General features: G+C 38.0%; 1 protein-coding gene across 1 annotated transcript in view; it reads left to right on the forward strand.

Moving 5' to 3' along the window:
- Positions 1 to 25,829, forward strand: part of LOC121859372 (hemocytin-like) — a gene marked incomplete at its 5' end in the record, with an annotated part of 457,920 nt that overhangs the window by 368,593 nt on the left and 63,498 nt on the right. Inside the window, 6 exon segments of the mRNA XM_042356148.1 lie at positions 7,008 to 7,213; positions 12,119 to 12,321; positions 13,025 to 13,338; positions 14,076 to 14,276; positions 23,235 to 23,349; positions 25,359 to 25,564. Coding sequence (XP_042212082.1) covers positions 7,008 to 7,213; positions 12,119 to 12,321; positions 13,025 to 13,338; positions 14,076 to 14,276; positions 23,235 to 23,349; positions 25,359 to 25,564 — 1,245 coding nt within the window.

The raw sequence follows: 25,829 nt of genomic DNA on the forward strand, positions 1-25,829 counted from the left end.
TGGTACAAATATTTTTTTTATGACTCAGTAAGCTTGCAGATAGACCTTATTAATGTGGTATAGACGTAGATGTCCATCAGTGATGAAAGCTAAATACGAGGTCTTGTAAACATTTTTACCTAGACTTCGCCTTTGCTAGGACCAAGTTATAACAAGCTAGTCTGCCAAGTATCCAGGAAGTACCCATGACTCAGAGTTAAATAATACCTAACACAATCTAAGTTTATCAAACCTATTAAAAAAATGGGGTAAAAATTAACAGTGGTAGAGCAATATTTTTACTTAGAAAAATAATTATGTTTAGAGGTTTTTTATTCGATCCATTCAGTAGTGTTTTTATTTTTTTGCTGCAAAATTAGTGAAATGTATCTTACCCTAACCTTACCTAACCTTACCTAACCTAACCTAACCTAACCTAACCTAACCTTACCTTACCTAACCTAACCTAACCTAACCTAACCTAACCTAACCTAACCTAACCTAACCTTACCTTACCTAACCTAACCTAACCTAAGAAAGCTGCAACACACATGACAAACAATTAAGTTCTCTAGAAAAATTTCAAAATCTTTATTTAAAAAAATACATTTGCAGAGATAACAAACTTTTTTATAAACATTTCTCCGACATATCTATAAATCTGTTGATGATATATAAAAGTAACTTAGGATGCCACTATTGTGTATTGTAACCTTTATGCATTTTACATTTAGGTTAGGTAAGGCATGTTAAGGTTAGGTTAGGTTCGGTAAAGGTTAGTTTAGGTAAAGGTTAGGTTAGGTGGTTAATATATAGGTTAATATATAGGACTAACTATTTTCTTGCTTTATTTTCATCAGTGAGTTCTCATATGGCAATCTTTTCTTGTGCAAATGTCTTATTTTGTATATAATTAGGCGCCTAGGCGCGCACTAATTTCTCTTCCCCACGGTGATGAGGCTGAGCTGTGCTACAGCGCCTTTCCCCAGGCTCGTGGCAGTTTCATTTTCAGCATGACGCGTGAAGGTTGTCGCCTGTCTTATATGGAGGTAATTTGCCAATTTAGGGATAAAGACAACGAGACTCTTCAATTGTTCAAAGACCACGGCATTGTTCCTTTAAATAGAGACTGTCCACACGGCGGGAATCCCTGTGCTTTCAGACCAGAGAGAAATTTTTTCATCACTTCCTCAACGCTTGACGTTTCCCGCCATCACAATAAATCACTCCGCTGCCCGGGCTGTAAAAAAGCCGATGCGGCCGTATCAATTCACGTACAGAAAATGCCTCGGATATCACCATACCATAGCAAGTTCTTCCTGTTTAATATACCCCGGAGGGGAGGGGGTAGAGCCCCCTCCAGTAAGGAAGTTAGATAAGGTTAGGTGGGTTTGTTTGGTGAGGTTGGTTAGGTCTGTTTTTCAGGCCAAGAAATGTTAACTTCGTTAATTTGAGAAATATCCATTTTTTAACACATTTGCACAAACTACAACAGTGTCCACTATAAAAAAACAATGAAAATCCGGCGTTCATATATTCGTTTTCGCTCAATTTCGCCCGAGGGTTAGTCCAGAAAAATTACCGGGTAGGTTAGGTTAAGTAAAGTTAGGTTAGGTTAAATTCGCTAAAGATTAGGTTAAGTAAAAGGTTAGGTAAGGTGATGTTAAGGAAAGGCACATTTCACTAATTTTTCTGCAAAAAAAGCTTGACTTATGATCGTATTAAACCAAAAACCTATGAAAAATACTTTTTGTAAGAAAAAATGTGATGTCTCTGTTATGCAAATTTACCATCTCTCTCTCTCTCTATATATATATATATATATATATATGATTATTTTGGTCATTGGTTAACCATTGTCCTCAAGTATAACTCTCTCTCTCTCTCTCTCTCTCTCTCTCTCTCTCTCTCTCTCTCTCTCTCTCTCTCTCTCTCTCTCTCTCTCTCTCTCTCTCTCTCTATATATATATATATATATATATATATATATATATATATATATATGATTATTTTGGTCATTGGTTAACCATTGTCCTCAAGTATAATTCAAATATAATTCGCATCTAATATACTATAGGACTAGCTGTGTGTCTGACTGTCTGTGTGTGTGTCTGTTCTGGGCAGCCGAAACGGCACAATCGTTTTTCATCAAACTTGGTGGAAAAATCGCAAAAAAATTCGTAGAGTGGAACAAACCTGGTCCCATGTCGATGGTTTCTTTAGGGAGGCATTAATTAACAATTTTATTTACGATGGTAAACAATGCAAGTCTACGGACTTGGCGCACCCTCATTAGCTGTACGCTGTGACGAGCGTTCAAACTTTCACAAGGGTCCGCGATCACTTGTCTTCACTAATGACGCTTAAAGTACGTTTAGTAACTATAACGTACGCCGATCTCTGCTCTTTTCCCCTTCTCTTGTGATTGGTTGATGATTTTGTTAACTGAGCAACGATTGGCCAACTAGCTCATGCACTGCCATCTACCTTCAGACAAGACAGACAAGAGAACTTAATGTACAGTGTAACCACTAGAGTCACAGGCTGTTTACGGACTCGTAATTATATTTTGAGTATGAGAAATTTACGGGACTGTACTGTACTGTATACTGGTAGTAGAATACTGTACTGTACTGTAATGTATACTGTAAGTAGAAAACTGTACTGTATACTGTTAGTAGAATACTGTACTGTACTGTATACTGTTAGTAGAATACTGTACTGTACTGTATACTGTTAGTAGAATACTGTACTGTACTGTATACTGTTAGTAGAATACTGTACTGTACTGTATACTGTTAGTAGAATACTGTACTGTACTGTATACTGTTAGTAGAATACTGTACTGTACTGTATACTGTTAGTAGAATACTGTACTGTACTGTATACTGTTAGTAGAATACTGTACTCTACTGTATACTGTTAGTAGAATACTGTACTCTACTGTATACTGTTAGTAGAATACTGTACTTTACTGTATACTGTTAGTAGAATACTGTACTCTACTGTATACTGTTAGTAGAATACTGTACTGTACTGTAATGTATACTGTAAGTAGAAAACTGTACTGTATACTGTTAGTAGAATATTGTACTGTACTGTATACTGTTAGTAGAATACAATACTGTATACTGTTAGTAGAATACTGTACTGTACTGTATACTGTTAGTAGAATACAATACTGTATACTGTTAGTAGAATACTGTACTGTACTGTATACTGTTAGTAGAATACTGTACTGTACTGTAATGTATACTGTTAGTAGAATACAATACTGTATACTGTTAGTAGAATACTGTACTGTACTGTATACTGTTAGTAGAATACTGTACTGTACTGTACTGTATACTGTTAGTAGAATACAATACTGTATACTGTTAGTAGAATACTGTACTGTACTGTATACTGTTAGTAGAATACTGTACTGTACTGTAATGTATACTGTAAGTAGAAAACTGTACTGTATACTGTTAGTAGAATATTATACTGTACTGTATACTGTTAGTAGAATACAATACTGTATACTGTTAGTAGAATACTGCACTGTACTGTATACTGTTAGTAGAATACTATACTGTAATGTATACTGTAAGTAGAAAACTGTACTGTATACTGTTAGTAGAATACTATACTGTACTGTACTGTATACTGTTAGTAGAATACTATACTGTACTGTACTGTATACTGTTAGTAGAATACTGTACTGTATATTGTTAGTAGAATACTGTACTGTGTACTGTTAGTAGAATACTGTACTGTATACTGTTAGATGAATGCTGTACTGTATACTGTTAGTAGAATACTGAACTGTACTGTATACTGTTAGAATAATGTACTGTACTGTATACTGTTAGTAGAATACTGTACTGTATACTGTTAGTAGAATACTGTACTGTACTGTTAGTAGAAAACTGTACTGTACTGTATACTGTCAGAATACTGTACTGTACTGTATACTGTTAGTAGAATACTGTACTGTACTGTATACTGTTAGTAGAATACTGTACTGTACACTGTTAGTAGAATACTTTATTTTACTGTATGATGTCAGTAAAATACTGCACTGTACTGCATTGTATACTGTTAGTAGAATACTGCAATATTTACTGTTAATAGAATAGTGTACTGTATACTGTTAGTAGAATACTGTACTCTACTGTGTACTGTTAGTAGAATACTGTACTGCATACTGTGAGTAGAATGCTGTACTGTATACTGTTAGTAGGATACTGTACTGTATACTGTTAGTAGAAAACTGTACCGTACTGTATACTGTTAATGAAGCTGGAGCCCTGCTGGTTGCCAAACTGGAGCAAGTTGGGAAAGAGATCCTTGCTAAGACTGAGGAAGTAGCTGATAGAATGGAGGTGGTTGCTAAGAGGAGTTATGCTGACATATTAGCAGGGCCACAGGAGGGAGCGAGTAGTAATGCAGGATCAGAACAGTTTCTACAGCAGATTGGGACTTTGAAGAAGTGTGTCGAAGAAAGTGGTGCTAGTGCTTCCAAGCATAAGCACAAGTCACTATCTATCCAGGAAAAGGGTGAATTTCCATGGTCCGACACCGGTCAGGTCCCGAGGTTGCCGGACTAGAGAGGTACAACCTGTAGTAGAATACTGTACTGTACTGTATACTGTTAGTAGAATACTGTACTGCACTGTATACTGTTAGTAGAATACTGTACTGTACTGCTTACTGTTGGTAGAATACTGTAATGTACTGTACTGTATACTGTTAGTAGAATACTGTACTGTACTGTACTGTATACTGTTAGTAGAATACTGTACTGTACTGCTAGTAGAATACTGTACTGTACTGCTAGTAGAATACTGTACTGTACTGTACTGTATACTGTTAGTAGAATATTGTACTGTATACTGTTAGTAGAATACTGTACTGTATACTGTTAGTAAAATACTGTACTGTGCTGTATACTGTTAGTAGAATACTGTACTGTACTGTATACTGTTAGTAGAATACTGTACTGTACTGCTTACTGTTAGTAGAATACTGTACTGTACTGTATACTGTTAGTAGAATACTGTACTGTGTACTGTTAGTAAAATACTGTACTGTACTGTATACTGCTAGTAGAATACTGTACTGTACTGTATACTGTTAGTAGAATGCTGTACTGTACTGTATACTGTTAGTAGATTATTGTAATCTATACTGTTATACTGCCAGACTGGGGTCACTAATTCTAAGGGGAAATACTTAACTCTAATCTTAATTTCTAAGGGTCGCTGCCACCAGACCCCCTCTGGACAGTATGTAACTCGTTAGGTAGCGTGCACAGTGGACTAGGCATTGGGTTAGGTTTTTCATTGACCAGATTGATAAGGGGAAAGAAGGGTGAAACACCAACATGTCTTAGTTCTTTCAATTATTCTTTCTACTTCTGTTCATTTTGGTAGCATGTCGGTGGTCTAGGCACATGGGTAGTGTAATTCTGATATCAGGGTCACTTGGACGGAAATAAAGGTAACTAGTGTGGGAGAAATGAATACTCCTAAAATACTCAAAGAACAAGTTTATTAATATAAAATCAAAGTACCAGGCTCAACTCCTGGGCTTATTGCAGACTCAGTATTTCTTATTTACTTATTTTCTTGTTTACTCAACAGCAATTACCCAGATATTACACTCTTACCGTGCACACTCTTACTGGGGTCACATTACATTACATAGCAGGACCAGTTCCTTGTCCTTACTCACAATACATAGTTACATGGCAACTCCTTGCAGATTACTTTACTTCTCCCACATTACTAGGTACTTCTCATTACACCCAGTTATAAGACCAACTGGCATATGGTACTTCACAGCTGTTGGTAGGGCATAGGAGATGCACTCACAACAACACGTTAATACTGATACAAACACCTACATGGGTCCACTACCCAACATGGGGTAATTATCAACAAACACATACAACCACACTGTGGACCATAACTCCAAGGCATAGCACTGGCGCCTCTAACAACTGCTGTTGTGGTCGGTTACACTCCGACACGAGGCGGGTCTGGGGCCCTCGTCCCACGGGGTAAAGTGGAGCCGATTAATCATGTCGAATCAGCGCCATCACTCCTATATTGACCACTGCTGGGTATCCACCGGCTCCGAGCGACTGGTGGGTTTCAATTAAGCCCACCCTCGATCTGAGAATGAAGGTGAAAGGTGATACGGGAGGTTTTTCGGGGAAGCATGGTGGGTCACAAACAAATCTTCAGTTTCGCCCCGTCAGATATGTACGTTATATTACTTCTTACACTAGGTGAATGACAATTCCACTGTTAAAGCATGGACACTGATGAACACTGATATTCACTACAATAGACTGAATCAAACTGAATGGTTATAAACACAGAACATACCTGAAAACGAAGGTGAAAGGTGATACGAGAGGTTTATTCCTCCCGCCTCGCACTGGTTTATATACCCCTGAGTTGCCAGCGATTGCTACTCACGCAATGACAGAAATTACATGCAATCTAACTGTTACTCATTCAAGGATGACCCTCAGTTGACAAAGGTCTGGCGAATTACTAAAGTTGATTTACACAGACTAATTCAAGATTGCATTTGCCAGTAGAGAGTGGAATAAACGTAGTGACAACGGTGTTTGAAGGCGGGACTTACTGGGAGTGATCCTGAGTGTAAAACGGATGGGAAAATCACGTCTCTCCTGAGATTCTACAAGCGCGGTGGATTTGAATGTTATGTAGCGTAATATGAATTAAAGTGGGTTTTTAGGAATGACAATGATGTGTGCAGTACACTGTTAGTAGAATATTGTAATCTATACTGTTAGTAGAATACTGTACTGTATACTATTAGAATACTGTATTATACTGTATACTGTTAGAATACTGTACTGTACTGTATACTATTAGAATACTGTACTGTACTGTATATTGTTAGTAGAATACTGTACTGTATATTGTTAGTAGACTACTGTACTGTATTTATATTTTAGGGGTAATAATGTAAATACTGTGCTTGTTTAACTATCCACTTATCCACAGGTTTACTCGGATCTGATCCGTAAGGTAGATGGCCTGTGTGGTTTCTACTCAGGAGACCCCAGCGATGATAAAAGAAAACCTAATGGGGCAATGGCAATGAGCTACACTGAGTTGGCTCAGTCATGGGCCTTAAATAACAACACATGTGAGAAAAAGTGCACATCTGAAGTTAGCAAAAAAGCACATGAACTCTGCAGAGCTATTCAGTAAGTTGTGAGACATTTATAAATATCATCAAAACAAATTTACACACAACTTAGACATGGATTTGTTCACTATCCTTATCCAGTTGGACCTATGAAGTTTTTTCTTTCTACACATTCATATTCTAGATAACAAATCTTTTTAGTTACTCTGGTAAGCTAGAACTTCAGTCCATAACAAAAATTATTTCATACTCATTACAAAAATTTGGATAACCAGATAGTATTTAATCACAAAATTACCTTCTTGGAGGTAACATTTATGATTATTTATTGTGTAATTATGGGTGTCCTAAACTTTCATATGGAGTTGTAATAAAAAACTTTTCATGAAGAGAACCATCCAGGATCTCTACACATACAGTACATACACCCTCCCCAAAAAATGCTTAAAGCAATTTCATAATAAATCCCCCCTCAAAAAAAAAAAAATAAAAAATAAATAAATCCTGATAAATTAAAATTAAATTAAATTTGACATAACTGTATATAACAAACAGAAAAAAGCAAAACAAGTAGTAATCTCCTCATTACCCAGAATCCCCGATCCCCAGAACTCTCCAATAGCCAGAAATGAAATCGGGCCGGGAAAACTCTCTCCATTCGGGGTTTGCGAACCAATTTCCGAGGATGAAAATCAAGCGCATTTTCCAGAAAAAAAAATTCTGAAAATGGCCGCTAAGTGCGTAGTGACCACGAGCGCCTGCCGTCAAAACAACACTGTCCCCTTATCTCTTTCGCCACTGCAGCCCCAGGGAAGTTTCTAGAGAGTCTCTATATAGTTTTTCTTACTTCTTTTTGATTGTTTTATCATTTAAAAAAGTTGAAAATTATTTTTGGAAAATTTGATATTTCTTGATTTACCTTGTGTGAGGGCTAGGGCCAGCAGCACCCTAGCCCGGGGCGTAGGTGTTAAATTAGGGTCTCATTTTGCCTGGGTATATCATACTGGTACACATCCATGCATCAGAAATCCATGCAAGTGATGCCCTTTATTTTATTTTATTTATTTTTTTATCCTCTTTACCACTGATTGGATTGTTAGCCGCTTGGGCAATCGGTTACGTCTTTATTACGCACTGTTGGCAAGTACTGGGCATGCACCGGCTCCTGAATGTACCTGAACCTGTTCCAGTGTTGGTCAAGTCTGGTCTTGAAAGAGCTCACACTCAATGCCGACACAACACTTTCTCGTAGATTGTTCCAAGTGTTCACAATTCTCACTCCAAAAAAGTTTGCCCTCACAGTTTTCTGCATCTGCAGCTTCTTTAATCTTGAGCTGTGACCCCGTGTGGGGCGAGCGTCCGCCAGCTCCAAGTAAAGACACTCGACTGAGTAGTGCCCCTTGAGATGCTTGTACACCTCAATTAGGTCGCCCCTTGCCCGTCTGTAGTATAAGCTAGGCAAGTTCAGGCGCTCCAATCTCTCAGGGTAGTTGAGGTGCCGAAGTGCAGGCACCAGTCTGGTGGCCCTCCTTTGAACATTTTCAACCAACTGACAGCATATCTCGGGGACCAGACGGGGTGACAGTACTCCACATGGGCAAGCACTTCACTCTTGAAGATCATTACGAGGGACGGACCGTCTAGATATCTGAACGACCTTCTTATAAGACCCAATAATTTATTTGCCTGATTTACCTTCTTCTCGCAATGGCCCGAGAACTTCAGCTCATTGTCAACATACACACCTAGGTCCTTCTCACATTCAGTCTCAAATAGTGCACTTTCTTCATCCCGTTGGGGCATATGATCCGCCTCCTTACCGTTGGTACGCCCCAGGTGCAGCCTCTTACATTTCATTACATTGAATCTCAGCAGCCATTTCTTCAACCATTCTTGGAGTTCACAGAGATCCGTTTGCAGTTCATCACAGTCCGCATCGTTCTTGATTTCCCGAAATAACTTGGCGTCATCGGCAAACATTTGTATGGGGGAGTGTACAGCGTCAGGCATGTCTTTTATGAAACAAACAAACAACAGCAGGCCCAATACACTGCCCTGTGGTACCCCGCTTCTGACAGGTACGGACGATGATTTCGCGTCATTAATCACCACACACTGCTTGCGGTCATGTAGAAAGTCTTCTATCCACGCTACGACATTTCCCCGAATTCCGTACCCTTCCAGTTTGATTTTCAGCCTTTCGTGGGGGTACACTGTCGAAAGCCTTGGCAAAATCTAGGTATTTATTGTCGATATTACCACCCTGTTCCAGGATATGGGTCCAAATATCCAATACCATGAGCAATTGTGTTAAGCAGGAGCGCCCCGGCATAAAACCGTGTTGGCAATCCTTTACAAGGTTGTTACGTAGTAGATGTTCCATCACGGCATCTCTGATAATACTCTCAAGTACTTTACATATTATGCTGGTCAGGCTCACCGGTCTATAGTTGTTCGTGGAGTGACGACCGCCCTTCTTGAAGATCGGACGCTCGTTGCACAACTGTTAGCACTCTGGGATGCACTATGTCCGGGCTGGGACTCTTATGGACCTTTAGCTTTGACAGTTTATTTTTAATACCCTCTTCTGTGAACACAATGTCGGTCAGTGCTGTGTCAAACCGTCTGTCCTCAAAAGCAGGAAGGTTAATCGCATCCCCCTTCAATGCCTCCGCCTTATCCTGGTCAGAATCTGCGTAACTACCATCTTCAAGCCTCAGGTCTGATACTCCTACTCGTGTTTTTAATTTCGACTTTGCATAGCGGTAAAACTCCTTTGGGTTTGATTTGACCTCGCTTGCATCCAGCCTCTGGAACTCCTTTTCAGCCCTTCTACACTCTATCTTTGCTTAGTTTCTGGCTCTTGCATACATCCTCCTGTCCTGCTCATCGTTTGACCCAACCCACGTCTTGAATTTCTGGGTTTTCTTCTTACGTAACTTTGTCGACCGCCGCATGGTTCATGTGTAGGGATCCCCTCGTATTCCTAGAAGCACTGGGTTTAGTCTTGGGTATATATTTATCGATCAAATGGGTCACTTTACTAGTTATGATATTCAGCGTAGTGTCTCTTGTGCCTTAATGAGTCAGCCAGTTGATACCCCTCATCTCTTCCCTCATCCCGTTGTAATTTCCCTTGTAATATTTACACCTTAGCCTGGCCTAATCTTGAACAAGGTAACAGTTAAATCTGAATGACTGGTTCCAACTGGGGCAAGGTGTTCCAGTTTGGCCACCATACCCTCCTCGTTTGTTATGATGAGGTCTAGTGGCTTGGGTGTTTGCTCCCCTCTGTATGTATGGGGTCTCTAACATGTTGGAACAGAAAATTATCTCCAGAGTTTTTACAAAAAGAGTAGCAGGGTTATTCAAGTCATTTGGGGTAAACTCGTTTCTCCAGTCGATGTCGCCATAGTTAAAGTCCCCCATGATAAGGAGGAGGCTAGGGTTGAGCATCGCATCTTATATGCCATAAATACGGTACTTTCCACTTGTGCTCTTTATTTTTCTTAATTTATAGTTTTATATTATATTTTACATATTTCTAAACCACATGAGAGTATAGTAATGATATTTGCACATCTTTTATAATTTAATTACAAGTAACAATATACGAGGTGGCTGGGCTGGCAAGTGGGCCACGTAATTTTTAGCCAAGGCCTTGGCTACAACTGCCTCCATATACTTTCACTTCTCACACATACACACCCATGCTCTTCATTTTCTTGTTTTTATATTATTTTGTCTTTATTTCTAAACCACGTAAGAGTATTGTAATTTTTGACAACTTTTATAGTTTCCTTAAAAGCAACAATAAACACGGAGGCTAGGCTGGTAAGTCAGAGACGTAATTATAGTCCACCATCTACACACACACACATTCACTTCTCACACATAAACATACACACCCATACTCTTCATTTTTCTTATTTTATGTTTTTTGTTTTTTTATTTCTAAGCCACATCATTCATATAGCTTAGAATAATTGTTAAAGAAGTTCGTTTTCTGAGACACGCCTGGAGTCAGCTGGCTGACATGCCAGTCTGCCGTATCCTGCGAGTTGGTGATTCACATGCCATTGTTACATATAATGAAACTATAAAAGTTGTGGAATATAATTTCAATACTCTTGAACTGATCTCTTTGACCGTTGTAACAGATGTGTAACAACCTTCTTGGGTTGTCACCACTTGTAACAATCACTTACGAAGCACATCTACCACCTATGAACTGGCCCTTTAACCGTTGCTTCTTGATGAGTTAATGGGGCTGGAACATGTAAAAGTATATAGGGTTTTAATAGCAAAACCCAACTGTCCTTTCTGCATTTATTAAGACAATATATTATATACAGTTCCAAGTGTATGTATCACCGTAACTTAATCACTGTAGCTATGAGTGTTAAATGAGGACGGAGGCTATATTAAATAGCTCTTCTAAACCAGAACCGTTCTCAACATTTACATTACATACCTCACTCATCGTTAATACACAAGAGTCGTGAAGGTAATGTTCTGTGATAACAAGCAGTAGGTTTCGTTGTGAAGTATTGGAGAACGTCCTGTTACTAGAGAATACTTTCACAGAAGCAGTTAAGGCTTCCTTGTTCTTCTTAAGGGAAACAAATTTATTAAAAATGTGAGTCTACCCTCAAGTCTTTGCTTTATTACTTTAATAATAAAGCGCAAACTTGAGGGTAGACTTACAAATTTTAATAATTTTGTCGCTGATTCTTTGTGAGAGTATTTTCCCATTATTATTTATTTGTATGCGTTTTGTGTGTGTGTGTGTGTGTGTGTGTGTGTGTGTGTGTGTGTGTGTGTGTGTGTGTGTGTGTGTGTGTGTGTGTGTGTGAGACACACACACACATATATATACATATATACAATACAGGTAAAAGAAATAATTGTTCTGAATTTAATTATTTTGCTCATGTAAGTATTAAGAATTTCCTACACATAGGTCCAAACCCTTCACTAAGTGCCACAGCACTGTTGACCCAGCACCATTCATGAAGGGATGTGTGGACACCATGTGTGAATGTCTAAGTGGTGACACTCATCAAGAGGAATGCCGATGCCAGGCTTTTACACATTATGTCACCCGCTGTCTTGAGAAGAACCCTGAGGCTCCCATTGCTGACTGGCGTATTGTTGCCAAGTGCTGTAAGTCACCAAAATGATCCTTTAGTCAGCAGATAGTAATGATAATTTGACTTAAACTCATTTACATTGTACTAGTAGATAGCATCTGTTGTACAGTATCTCAAAGAAGTGTCTGTCCACACTGTGTGTAACATTATAAGACCACAGATGATAGATATAGGGACATGCATTTACTTTGGTATGTAGTTTAACACAAGTAATGCATTGGGTATTACAGTATTTTGGAATAATGAAATGATGTTCGTTTACCAAATGTAGTAGGATCAGTATGCCAGAGCCACACATACCAAGTTACCAACCCTTCAGTTGTGTGTAGCATTTCAGAAGTCATCGGAACCATCTTGGCAGATTCTCTCTTGAAATACTGTACATAGACCTATCATGGCCTCTTGAGTATTATGTATGGCTAAAAAATTACTATTGGTTACTACTGATGCAGTTTTAGAGTTTCTTCATCTGCAATACAAGTTCCTTCATTTATGAAATCCTTGCATGATTGGTACTAATAATAAGACACATTGTGATTTAAATACAGTATGGGACATTAAAAACATCATTTCCGTATTTTTTAAGTATCTTAACATATTGGGCTGAGTGAGTATACTGTATATACAATATATATATATATATATATATATATATATATATATATATATATATATATATATATATATATATATATATATATATATATACATTACAGATAAGGAATGTGGTCCCGGAGAAGTTTATCAGGATTGCTTCCGTGCTGAGTGTGAGGATAGTTGTGAGTCTTTGCACGATAAGAATGGTTGCCCAGAGAAGGTCAATTCTTGTGTGTCCGGCTGCTTCTGTATCCCAGGGCTATTACGCAAAGGTGAAAGCTGTGTCCGGCCAGAGCTGTGTCGAGACTGTGTGTGTGAAGCCTATGGTGACCCACACTACACAACATTTGATAGATACAAATTCACTTTTAATGGAGAATGTTCATATATTGCTGTACAGGACAAGAACCGTGCGGGTCATCATAAGTTCCAGGTGTGTTAAAGTTATTTTTGTTGGGAATGTTTCCTTCCCGTTTTTATACACATCCTTGTTGGGTTACATCTACATAAATTCTCTCTCTCTCTCTCTCTCTCTCTCTCTCTCTCTCTCTCTCTCTCTCTCTCTCTCTCTTTTTTTGTTTGTTTGTTTGTTTGTTTGTTTCCTTTAGTGACAAAAAAAATATCTTTAGATAAATAATAGGGCTGCCAACATACAGGCAATTAAAATATCTAATAATTACTTAATATTAGGAGGACACGTCGCTACCTGGCATTTAATTTTAAAACTACAGTACTGTACAGGTAGCATGTGACTGATTTAGGGAATGTTTGAAATTAATTGTTACTTGCACCTGGAGTTTTAAGAATTAATATTCCATAGCAATATGCATGACACTTTATTTTATCATATATTCTTAGATATAGAGTTTTTTGTGTCAGAACCTGCAGAAATAGAAAATATATGAAAATTCCCAAAATTCCCAGGCCTTTAAAATTCCAGGAAAGTTTCCAAAATTCCTGGAAACTATCCATGCCTTTACAACCCTAAATGTGACATGGTAATGTGACTGTGAATGACATCAAGAAAACTTGTTATAAGTATGTGACAAAATATATCTTAATACTGATTTTGGCATGTGCCAAAATAGCTGAGGAACTGTGGCAACCTGCATATGTTAAGATATGTGGATAATGTACAGAATAACTAATGATAGATGTTGTATGTGGCAGGTGATATCCCATAGCAAGAAGTGCACCACAGAACCAGTGACCATGTGTATTGATTCCATAACCATCCTCTACAACTCTCATTCTGTGATCATCTCTGCTTATGGAAAAGACACTGTCAGAGTGAGTGTTGATGGCAGTGAAGTGACCAGCTTCCCCCATCAAACACCTTCGTTGGAAGTGGAACGACCAGATTCTTCTCAGGTAGGACAAAGCTTCAATTTTTTTATACTTGTTCAGTCAATAATACAAATTCAATGTGTTGTTATGTAACTCCTCAAATGGATACATTCTCTTGCAGAAGTAATACCACGAAAGAAGTGCTCTGGTGTCAGGGGGAAGAGTGTCATTATGGCCTCCAATTTCTGCAAATTATTAAAAACAATCTTATCTTGTCAGATGTTTAGTTTATTTAATTTAATTTTTAGATTTTTCACACACACACACACACACACACACACACACACACACACACACACACACACACACACACACACACACACACACACTGATTGCAGTTTTGAAAAAAGTATCTGATCCACACTATGATATTCTTCAGCATTTCAGTCTTTCATTAGGTATGCTATCGAATGCAAAGTACAGTTGACCTATGCTATTCAGGAGGATTAGTTTCTACAGACCCCGTGAAGTGTCTAAATCCACAAATAGTATTAGCAGCCATCGTATGGTATGTTTGAGACACTGGAATCACCCATAAACACAACCATATATGGTATTTCTGTATGTTTTTCTTTAACTACATATACACTGGGGAGAAACATTAAAAACAACATTGAAATATACTTACATGAAGTCTTCGATTTACAGAAGGGTTATGTTCCTAAAAAGTTTGCCATATACCATATTTCAGCAAAATACTTATTATTTTACCATTTATTCTCATTGTATAATGGTAGATGCATTCCTTTGGAAAAAATTTCTTACCCAAAATTTCATAATACAGTAAACATAACTTTTTACTTGGCATGCCCTGAGGATGGAATGCTCCATTCTTCCCCGCAAATAAACACGTGTAATGCTGTGTCTTTCATTTTTATCTTTAGTTAACTAATTTTTTTTTATAATTTACTATTGATTTATTTTAATATTTGAGACAATTAATAATTTCGTTGTAACTTTTTGCTTTCAGTACTTGAGTACTTTATGAATGAGATACTTTTTTACTTCTACTTAAGTAACATTTTGCCAATGTAACAATACTTTTACTTAAGTAACAAAGTCCGGTACGTTTTACAACTCTGCATTTGTGTATACAGGTATTGTTAGATGAAAAAAGTGGACATAATTTACTAATATGTATACGTTGACTCAAGAGTGTAATTCATAACTTCCTGGGATATCTTGATATCAGTATATTACCTTAGAGCAACACTGTATATTACCACTAACAGAATGTACTGTTGTTGCCACACACACACACACACACACACACACACACACACACACACACACACACACACACACACACACACACACACACACACACACACACACACACACACACACACACACACACACACACACACACACACACACACACACATGCACACACACACACACAGACACACACACACACACACATGCAAATATTTAAAAGATTTTTTTCATATAGGGTATATCTAAAGTTGAAAAGCTTTCATAGTGATTTGATAACAGATTATTTACTGTATGTGGAAAGTCAACAACCCTTTCTAATGCCTCCATGTTCCAATTACATAAAATTAGGATAATAGAATGACAGTACAGTAGACCTATACTGTACTGTACAATAACTGCTTGTTCACTTCCTAAACCTCTTTAACAGGAATGTATGGTCACATTCAACCTCCTTAGTCTACCATACAAATAGTAGTCCCCGGGTTACGAAAGGGTTCCGTTCCTGAGAACGTTCTTAAGTCGAAAATGTATGGAAGCCGTACTTACAGAACCATGTTAAAAATCCCACTGTATCAAAGCCTAAGTCCTTATATACATCTAAAATCACTTAATTTAAGAAATAGAATAACAAAATACAGTAAATGAAAGTAAAAAATAAGGCATCCGGTAAATAAAAAGACTTTAAATTTAAAATTTAACCTCGTTCATAGTGGTGGGTGTTTGTAAGTCGGACTTTAGGCTCAGGGTCCCCCTGTATGCATTTATAGTCAAATTAATATCAGTTTTATTACCTAAGGGCTTCGGTCACATAACATAAGAACATAAGAAAATAAGGAGTCTGCAATAGGCCGGTTGGCCTGTGCATGGCAGCTCCTGTCGAGAGTTACTACCACTCTCTATCATCCATGAATCTATCTAGCCTCCTTTTGAAACTTTCCAGAGTTCCCGCACTTACTACAAAGTTGCTAAGCTTGTTCCACCCGTCCACCACCTTATTTGTGAACCAGTTTCTTCCTATCTCCCTCCTAAACCTAAACTTATCCAACTTGAATCCGTTGCTCCGAGTCCTATCCTGCTCGGATATTATAAGAACTTTATCTATATCCCCTTTATTGATTCCTTTCACCCACTTAAATACTTCTATCGTATCTCCCCACACTCTTCGTCTTTCTAGGGAATGCAAGTTAAGTTTCTTTAGCCTATCCTGATATGGAAGGTTTCTAAGTCCCGGAATCATTTTTGTCATTCTTCGCTGCACCGACTCTAGTGAATTTATATCCATTCTATAATAGGGGCACCAGAACTGAACCGCATAATCGAGGTGTGGCCTGACTTGCGCAAGATATAGTTGCAATAAGACCTCTGCACTCTTGTTACTTACACTTCTAGATATAAAACCCAATACTCTGTTTGCCTTATTTCGAACATTAACGCACTGTTTTCTAGGCCGTAGGTCCGGGCTTACAAGTACCCCTAGGTCTCTTTCACAAGTCAACTTCTCTAGGTTGATGTTGTTAAGGCTGTATACATTATAAGTATTTGTTCTTCCAATAGTAAGTACGCTGCACTTGCTGGTGTTGAATTTCATTTGCCATTTTTCAGACCACCCCTGCAGTTTATTTAGATCCTCCTGAAATGCATTTGCATCCTGCCCTGAATTAATTTGCCGCCCTATTTTGGTGTCATCCGCAAACTTGCTTATGTCACTGCTGATCCCAGTATCTAGATCGTTTATGTAGATTATGAACAAGAGTGGGCCTAGTACTAACCCCTGGGGAACCCCACTGGTTACACGGCCCCACTCAGATTTAACACCATCTACGCTGACCCTCTGCGTTCTCTCGGTGAGCCATGATTTTATCCGATTTACAACTTTCCCCTCGATACCATGAGCCTTAATTTTTCTCAGAAGCCTCTGATGCGGTACTGTGTCAAATGCTTTGCTAAAGTCTAAGTAAATAACATCATAATTTTCGTCATTATCTACTACCTCGAAGACTTTCCTAAAAAACGTTAGCAGATTTGTTAGACAAGATTTTCCCTTTGTAAACCCATGTTGAGAGTCGTAGATTAATATGCTTTTCTCTGGATGTGATCGGATGCTATCTGCTATACAGTCAACCCTCACTTTACGCGGTCCCACATTCCGCGTTTCCACGTTAACTCGGTGCCTTGCCAGAACCTAACGTGCTCACATTACGCGGTGCGTGAACCCCATTACGCGGAGAGTGTCCGGCGGCGCGACGCTATTTTTAGATTCGCCCCACCCGCCTGCCTGCCTGTGCTCTCGCCTCTCCCTCCTCCTCCCTCCGCTTGGGCAAGCCGCGCGGTAAGGTTGCGCAGTGTGTGTCTTTGTTGCGTTATCACTGACGTCATATGACGTATCGGACTGTGATTGGCCATGCATCCCTACCCCCCTCTGCTGCTAGCTGTAATTGGCTTAAAGTATTATGACGTGTCCACCCGGGGGAGGGAGGGAGGGAGGAAAGACGATCCTTGACCTAGCCGCGCCAGTTTCATCCCTCCACGCCAGACCGTGTAAACGTGCATCCATTGTTCTCTAAAATGGCTTTCGCCGGACCACCACCCCAGAGAGAAACCTTTCCTTACCTGGACCCAGCGGCACTAAGCCAAAGAAAACACGACGTTCCTTAAGCTACGAGGTGAAGTATACCATCATCCAAGAGTTGGAGAAAGGAACAAGGCAGGTTGATTTGGCGCGCCAGCATGGTGTGAATGAATCTACGATTCGAACAATAAAGAAGGATGCAGCCAAGATAAAGGAGCACATGAAGATCACAAAGTCTACAGGTGCTTCTATGATCAAGTATTTTCACAACCAGGTGCTTCTCAAGACAGAAAAATTACTTGTGAGGTACTTGGTGCGTCAGGCGCGACGGAACATGGCGGTCGACACGCGCTCTGTTAAGGACTACGCACGTGAACTGTACATCGCAGTGGCACGAAAGATGGGAATTACAGAGCCCAAACCCTTTAATGCTTCCTCTGGGTGGTTACAGAGGTTTAAGATCCGGAACAAGATCACCAATATAAACATTGGTGGTGAAGAAGCGAGTGCTGACCGTGCTGCGGCTAGGGAATTTCCTCCGTTTTTACGTGAGATTATGGAGGAAGGACAGTACAGTGACGACCAGGTGTTTAACATGGACGAATCTGGTCTTTTCTGGAAAAAGCTACCTTCCAAGTCATTCGTTGTAAAGAATGCCAGCAGGATTCGGGGCCGGAAGATGCCATTTATCACTTCTCCCCTCCCTGACTTTAAAGGCCCAACTTTGTCCTTCACCTTTGTGCTATATACCTGGAAAAATCCCTTGGGATTCGCCTTGGATTCTCTTGCTATTTTGATTTCATAGTCTCTCTTTGCTTTCCTTACATTTTTCTTAACATTCCTAGATAGTTCATTATACCTATTTCTGAGCTGCTCCTCCCCTCCCTTTAATTTCTTTTATATTCCTTTCTTTAGTCCTATGTCATGTTTAAGTTTCTGGTCATCCACCTTGGCTCATTCTTATTTGACCTAATTTTTCTGTATGGTATATTTTGTTCTTGTGCTTTATGTATTATACTAGTGAATATATTATAGTCATGATCAATTGTTGTGTCATCTATGACCTCACCCCTTCCTACTGGGGACTGACGTGACTGTTCCCAGGTGACCTCACCTAGGTACCTTCTTAACCCCTGATAATCCGCCAACCGAAAGTTTGGGGCTCTGACCAATTTAGGGTGAACCTGATTTCTCTGTGATCACTGTTACCTAGTTCTTCCCCTACTGTGATATCTCTGATAATATTTTCTTTATTTGTTAATACTAGGTCTAATATATTGTCACCTGTAGTAGGTTCTGTAATTAGTTGTTTCAAAAAATTGTCCTGTACTGCGTCTAGGAAGTCTTCAGATTCATAGTCACCTACAATGTTGTCCCAGTCAATATTTCTGAAGTTGAAATCCCCCATAATGCATAGGTTGTTATATTTTGCTGCCCTACTCATTTCCTGCCATATGGGCTGAGCTGCTTCTTTGCCAAGACTTGGAGGCCTGTAAATCACTCCCATAATTAGTTTTTCTCTTCCTTCCGTGATTTCTACCCACACAGATTCGGTTCCTATTTCACAGATCACAGAGCTTTCATTATTATAAACAAACTCACGAGTAGACAACATGAAGTGATGATAGTAAGACAACAATGGTGGTACAGTTCTGAAGGTAATTTTAACTTAGGGTACGTCTTTGTTTATTTATTGTGGAGTTTAATTTGAATGAAGTGTGTAATTTTTTTCTTACAGGTAATTTTATATAACGTACTTAGCTTTTCGTCAAAAAATTACTATAACTGCTAAATTTTTGTCTGTCATGATGATCCTGGGAACTAAAATAAAATTTCCGAAAGTGTGAAATTCCTTTTAAAGGGGTGCCGTATATACTGGACTATACACTATAACAACAGACGGTCCGACTAATTACCCAAATGTACCCAAATGTACCCAAATATAGCCGCAGTGAAGTCAAATAATGGTCCTACATGAATAAATCGGACTGCTAATCACTTCTCGACTAGTATTTGGTGTCAGAAAGTCACAAAAAATTGGAAAACTTAGTTTAATCTGAGTTAATAGATCGCGTGCATGTACCGAGGGAGCGAGGAATTACCCAAATGTAGCCAAATGTAGCCGCAATGAAGTCAAATGATGGTCGTACAAGCGTAATTCGGGCTGTGAATCACTTCTCGATTATTATTTGGTGTCATAAAGTAAAAAACAATTGGTAAACTTAATTTAATCTGAGTTGTGTGTTAGGTTAGGTTAGGTTAGATTAGATTAGATTAGATTAGATTAGGTTAGGTTAGGTACATGCACTTGATCTATTAACTCAGATTAAATTAAGTTTACCAATTTTTTGTGACTTTGTGACACCAAATACTAGTCGAGAAGTGATTGGCAGTCCGATTTATTCATGTAGGACCATTATTTGACTTCATTCCGGCTATATTTGGCTACATTTGGGTACATTTGGGTAATTAGTCGGACCCCTATACAGATGTACTGAACCAGTTTGTTCATTATGTTTAAGATATTTGAGTCACCCATAAACACAACCGAATATAATATTTCAGTATGTTTTATTTTAATACTAGTGAAAATATTAATAAAACAATGAAATCATACAATATACTATACAGTAAGTATAAAATAAGAAAAAGTTAAGAGGAAAGGCAATTGTGTGTGAAAAAGTATGGCGGGAAGCTGGGCTGGACCCAAAGAAAATTTCTCACCCTATTATAATAACTTCACCACAATTCCCATATTATTTAAGTTCATTTGCTGCCAGGCTTATGAAATATTAATTTCCTGAAAGAAAATCCCAAACTCAACCCCAGAGAGTTATTGAGTTTGTTTACATAAGAACAGCTGACCAGCCAGCAAGCCTCAGTGCCTGCCTGTCTCTATGTAATTTTTTTTTTTTTTTATTTATTTAATGGCATAATGGTGTCACCCAGAGGATAATTATGAGACGAGAAGGAGCTGTTTATGTAATATAGGACTAATTTTGTGTATCTAATCAACTTTTTTTTTGGGGGGGGATGAACCTCAAATAGTCAAAACTGCAATGCCAAGGGTCTACTGTATATACAGTACTGTCAATATTGCTACCCCATTTCAGAATCTGTATCCACATATCCAGCACCTTTAGGATTTGTGTTAAGCAAGAGCATCTGGGATTAAAACCATGCTGGCAGTCATTTACAAAGTTGTTTTACAGTAGATCTTCCATCACAGCATCTTGTCTAATGCTCACTAGTATTTTTCACACTATGAGTATGCTGGTCAGATTCACCAGCCTGCAATTCTTCATTCAGTGGCGATTATGCTTTTTGAATATATATGATTAAAATATGTAATTTTCCAGTCGTTCAGGACCTTTTGCTCATCCAAGCATCAGCAGAACAGCATTTTAAGGGATTCAGCAAGTTCATTGTACAATGTGTTTAACACTCTGGGATCCACACTCTCAAGGCCAGGGTTCTTATGAACCTTGAGTTTTGACGATTTGGTTTAATACACACTTTTGAGAACTCAATGTGTGTTATTGCATTATCAAACTGTTTTACCTCGAATGCAGGGAGGTTGTTCGTATTCTCTTATGAACAATGAGGAAAAAATATAATTAACACCTTTGCCTTGTCCTGATCTGAGTCTGAATGGATGTGTACCACAGTACATGACTATCAAACTAAAACTATCATAATAGTGAAACTTGGTAGTGGTTCAGGCCGCATTTCATTCTCAGCATCTACATTGTTCACTTTTCGCCATATAGTCAGGTGTGATCAGGTATATAGTTCTTGTGCCGGGAAGCAGTTTTTGAATGAGAATAAAGGAATATACATAAGAACATTATCTCTTAACTTTATTTTCACAGCAAGTTAAAGACATGAATAGATTATAGAAAACTTTTCTCAGCCAAAGTAAACACATGCATTGATTACAGTTAATCTGATAACCATTTTTTAAATAATCAATATGAACATCAGTTTATACCATACTTCTGAGTTTTTGATTCTTAATTACTTTGCCTAATGTAGGGTTGCCATACGTCCGTATTTACCCGGACATGTCCTCCATTTAGGTCTCGAAATCTTCATCCGGAAGTAATTTTTAAAATTCTTCAAAAGTCCGGAATTTCAGCTTCCATCATTTTCTCCGCGGAAAAAAAAACACGAAACTGTAATGACGAGAGAGAGAGAGAGAAAGGGAGGGAGAGAGAGAGAGAGAGAGAGAGAGAGAGAGAGAGAGAGAGAGGAGGCGGAAACCGTAGAGATCTCGTTCAGTTTTCGTCAGCTGATAAGTCACGTGTACTCCTGTACGGTGTTGTCAACTTAGCTGTCAAATATTTGATTGATAAGGGGGTAGAAGTTGATGATGTGAAGTGTTTTGACCAAGGTAGTAACCTGAAGCAGTTTGTGGAAAATTACAAGAGTGATGAAGAATTTAATAATCTGCCAACACATAAAAAGTGGACCAGATACTTTGAAAAATCAAAGAACTTTCAATGCCACTCAGAATTGCTAAGAATTGCACAATTCTTCTTTGCTATATCATCTCACAATGCAAATGTAGAAAGAGTTTTTTTTAACTGATGCAAAGTCAATGGACAAAGGAAAGGAACAAATTGAGTGTTGAAACAATGAAAGGCATTCTGATTGTACAGTACAACTTCCGAGAAACATCTTGCAGTGACTTCTATACCTTTCTAAAGAGCAATCAGCCAATACTGAAAAAGATCCGATCTACAGAAAAGTATGCATGGGCACATAAAGTCACACACACAGTGGGGAAGAAGACTGCAGCTAAAGAAGATATTCAGCCTTAAGCAAAGGTAATTTTTTTTTTTTAAGATTTCTATACCATGTATGTTGTATATTAGCCTACAAAAAACACAATGCAATACAGTACACTGATACTGGTGTATATATATATATATATATATATATATATATATATATATATATATATATATATATATTAATGCTATGCAAATATTAATTGTCACTGCTGCTTCAAGGTTACATAGCGCCAAAGTGTGTGCCGGGCGGCGGGGGTGGGGGTGGGGTGGAGGGTGGGGTGGGGGGATGTCTTCGGGAACGCCCTCTTTTTTTAATGTTCAGATATGGCAACCCTAGCCTAATGTAAATATATATTTCATTTAATTCCTTTATTTCTAATAAATTGTTTTTAAACCCAGGTTATGGCAGCCATTCATGAAATACAAATGGAGGTGAATTACCATCTTGAAAACTTTGGATTTTCCATTCGTTTACCATCGCATCTTTATTTCAACAAGACTGAAGGGCTGTGTGGTAAGTCATTGATTATTTTGTTAAAACACACCTGCTTAATCACATTCACAAACGCCTAAATTTTAATTTATTTCAGAGTAATATCTCCCTTAGCCAGAATCCCTCAAACCCGGAATTCTCCGATAGCTGGAATTGAAATTTTCTTGGAAAACCATTTCCAAAGCGAGAATTTTCCAGAAAATTTTGGCTTTAGGAACAATTTTCCGAGAGTCACATTTTCTGAAAAATTCTGAGAAAATTTCACCAGTACACACGTACCCAGAAAACTCCAGGGATGGAGGAGTTTTTTCCCGGATTTGAGAGATGAAAATCGGGCATATTTTTCCAGATATTCTGAGAAAATTTTTCTGGTATCCAGAAAATTCCAGGGATGGGGGATATTTTTCCGGCTTTGAGAGATGAAATAATGCATCATTCTGGGACTTCTGAGAAAAATTTTCCGTTACCCGGAAAATCTCAGATCTAATCAAGGAATTTATTTGAAATACTCTATATCATTCATTGCCATAATATCCTGACCACTGGGGTTAATTATACAGACTTTTCCCTATGAAAAAGACATAATTTTGAGCAACATATTAGTGTACTCACTTTGTACTCAAATGCACTAAGCTAAGGGACTAAAAATTTTATCTCTTGTGTAAACTATGTGACGTTTATACTCAAATTAATCGCTGTCTTGCAAGGATTTCAGCTCTGTAAGTTATATTCTGCTAAGTCAAGTCTGTGGCATTATATAAGAGAAAAACTTTAAGCCTAAAACCACCTTCAACCCATTAGTCGTGATTGCCTTCGGGCTGGGAGGAGGGGGGAGGGAGGTGAGTTGTCCACAGCCAGGTGGGGAGATTGCTGGGTGCATAGTTATCAGTGGAGGGGGGGGGGAGGGGTCAGGGACTCTCGATTATACAATAGAGGGAGTTTAAGTTTTTAACATTATTTAGGGGTCATATTCTGATACACACGGACTAAGTAAAAAACAGTGGATGATGCAGACGACGTATATGTGAAACAAATGATGTATAATGAAAATCTTTTCCTATAATGTTAGGGTAATTTTTTTAAAAGAGTGTATCAGTGCTTGTGATCCACCAGTAAAAAGAAGAACAGAAAGTATGGTGAGGAAATATTCAGGGCAGCACATAGTAATACCCACAACTACTGAGGAAATTTGAAGTAAATATAAATGTTTGAGAGAGACAACATTAGGTGACCAACAAGACAGGAGAGTTGAATTGAAAAGGAATTATCAATAGAACACAAAATCTTCAGTAATTTAAGATTAAAATAATATCAGCTAAGGGTTGTGAGTATAGATGTACAATTGAACAACTATACACTGAATGTTGTACACAGATGACTTCCCCAACACTACCTCCAACACTTCCCCAAATGATCATTAAATATATATATATATATATATATATATATATATATATATATATATATATATATATATATATATATATATATATATATATATATATATATATATATATATATATATATATATATGTGTGTATATATATATATATATATACATGAATTTGAGTAACGGCATGTACACGCTGGACAATTTTGTAATCAAGAAGATTTGTAACCAGGTGAGAAGATCGGGTCACCCGACCATCTGACCTGACCACCAACCGTTGTGTGCTATTTAAAGATTAGTAGGGTCATTACCTAATACCTGACCATTGTGGACCTGGTCTCACCCTCCTCTGTATATATACACCTTGGTTTGTATTTCTCTTTAGTCTGTACTCACCCCTGAAGATGTGAATTACACGAAAGCGCTTGGGAACTTCGTGTTTTCTTCTTTCCTTGTGGTTATCAGCATATACCTAGATCACGCGCACCTACAGTGATTTACTTGCACATATATATATATATATATATATATATATATATATATATATATATATATATATATATATATATATATATATATATATATTTATATATATATATATATGATTAAACTTCTTTCACTTAATCTTTCAATATTCTAGGCAACTGCAACTACAATAAGGATGATGACACTGTGGCAAAGAACATTGGCTTGGTTGAATCTGTAGAGACTTTTGGACGTAGTTGGTTGTTGAAGAATGAACCAAGTTCTTGTGGTGTGTTGAAGAAGGAAAAGAACCTCTGCCTACCACTGCCTCCTGATGAGGATCCATGTCTACATATTATGGATCAAGAGCTATTTGGAAAGGTTCGTATAAGTAAATTGTCATCCTTATTATTAGCAAACTTTTTTCTATTCTATGTTTTGCAATTTATGTAATTCATAGGATATAGGGGGTAAAGCATGTTTAATAGACAGCAAAACTGAATCCTTACCCATTTAATATTTCAAAGTTCCCAACACCATATCTTTCTCTTCAAGTTGCTGTAACCTTTAATGTACTGTATAACCTTTGTAGAGGATGTACAATAGTCTGCATTTTAGTTTATTCTTTCAGTATAATCTAGAAAAG

This window comes from Homarus americanus, unplaced genomic scaffold, assembly GCF_018991925.1.
Source record: "Homarus americanus isolate GMGI-L3 unplaced genomic scaffold, GMGI_Hamer_2.0 scaffold7626, whole genome shotgun sequence".
NCBI lineage: Eukaryota > Metazoa > Arthropoda > Malacostraca > Decapoda > Nephropidae > Homarus > Homarus americanus.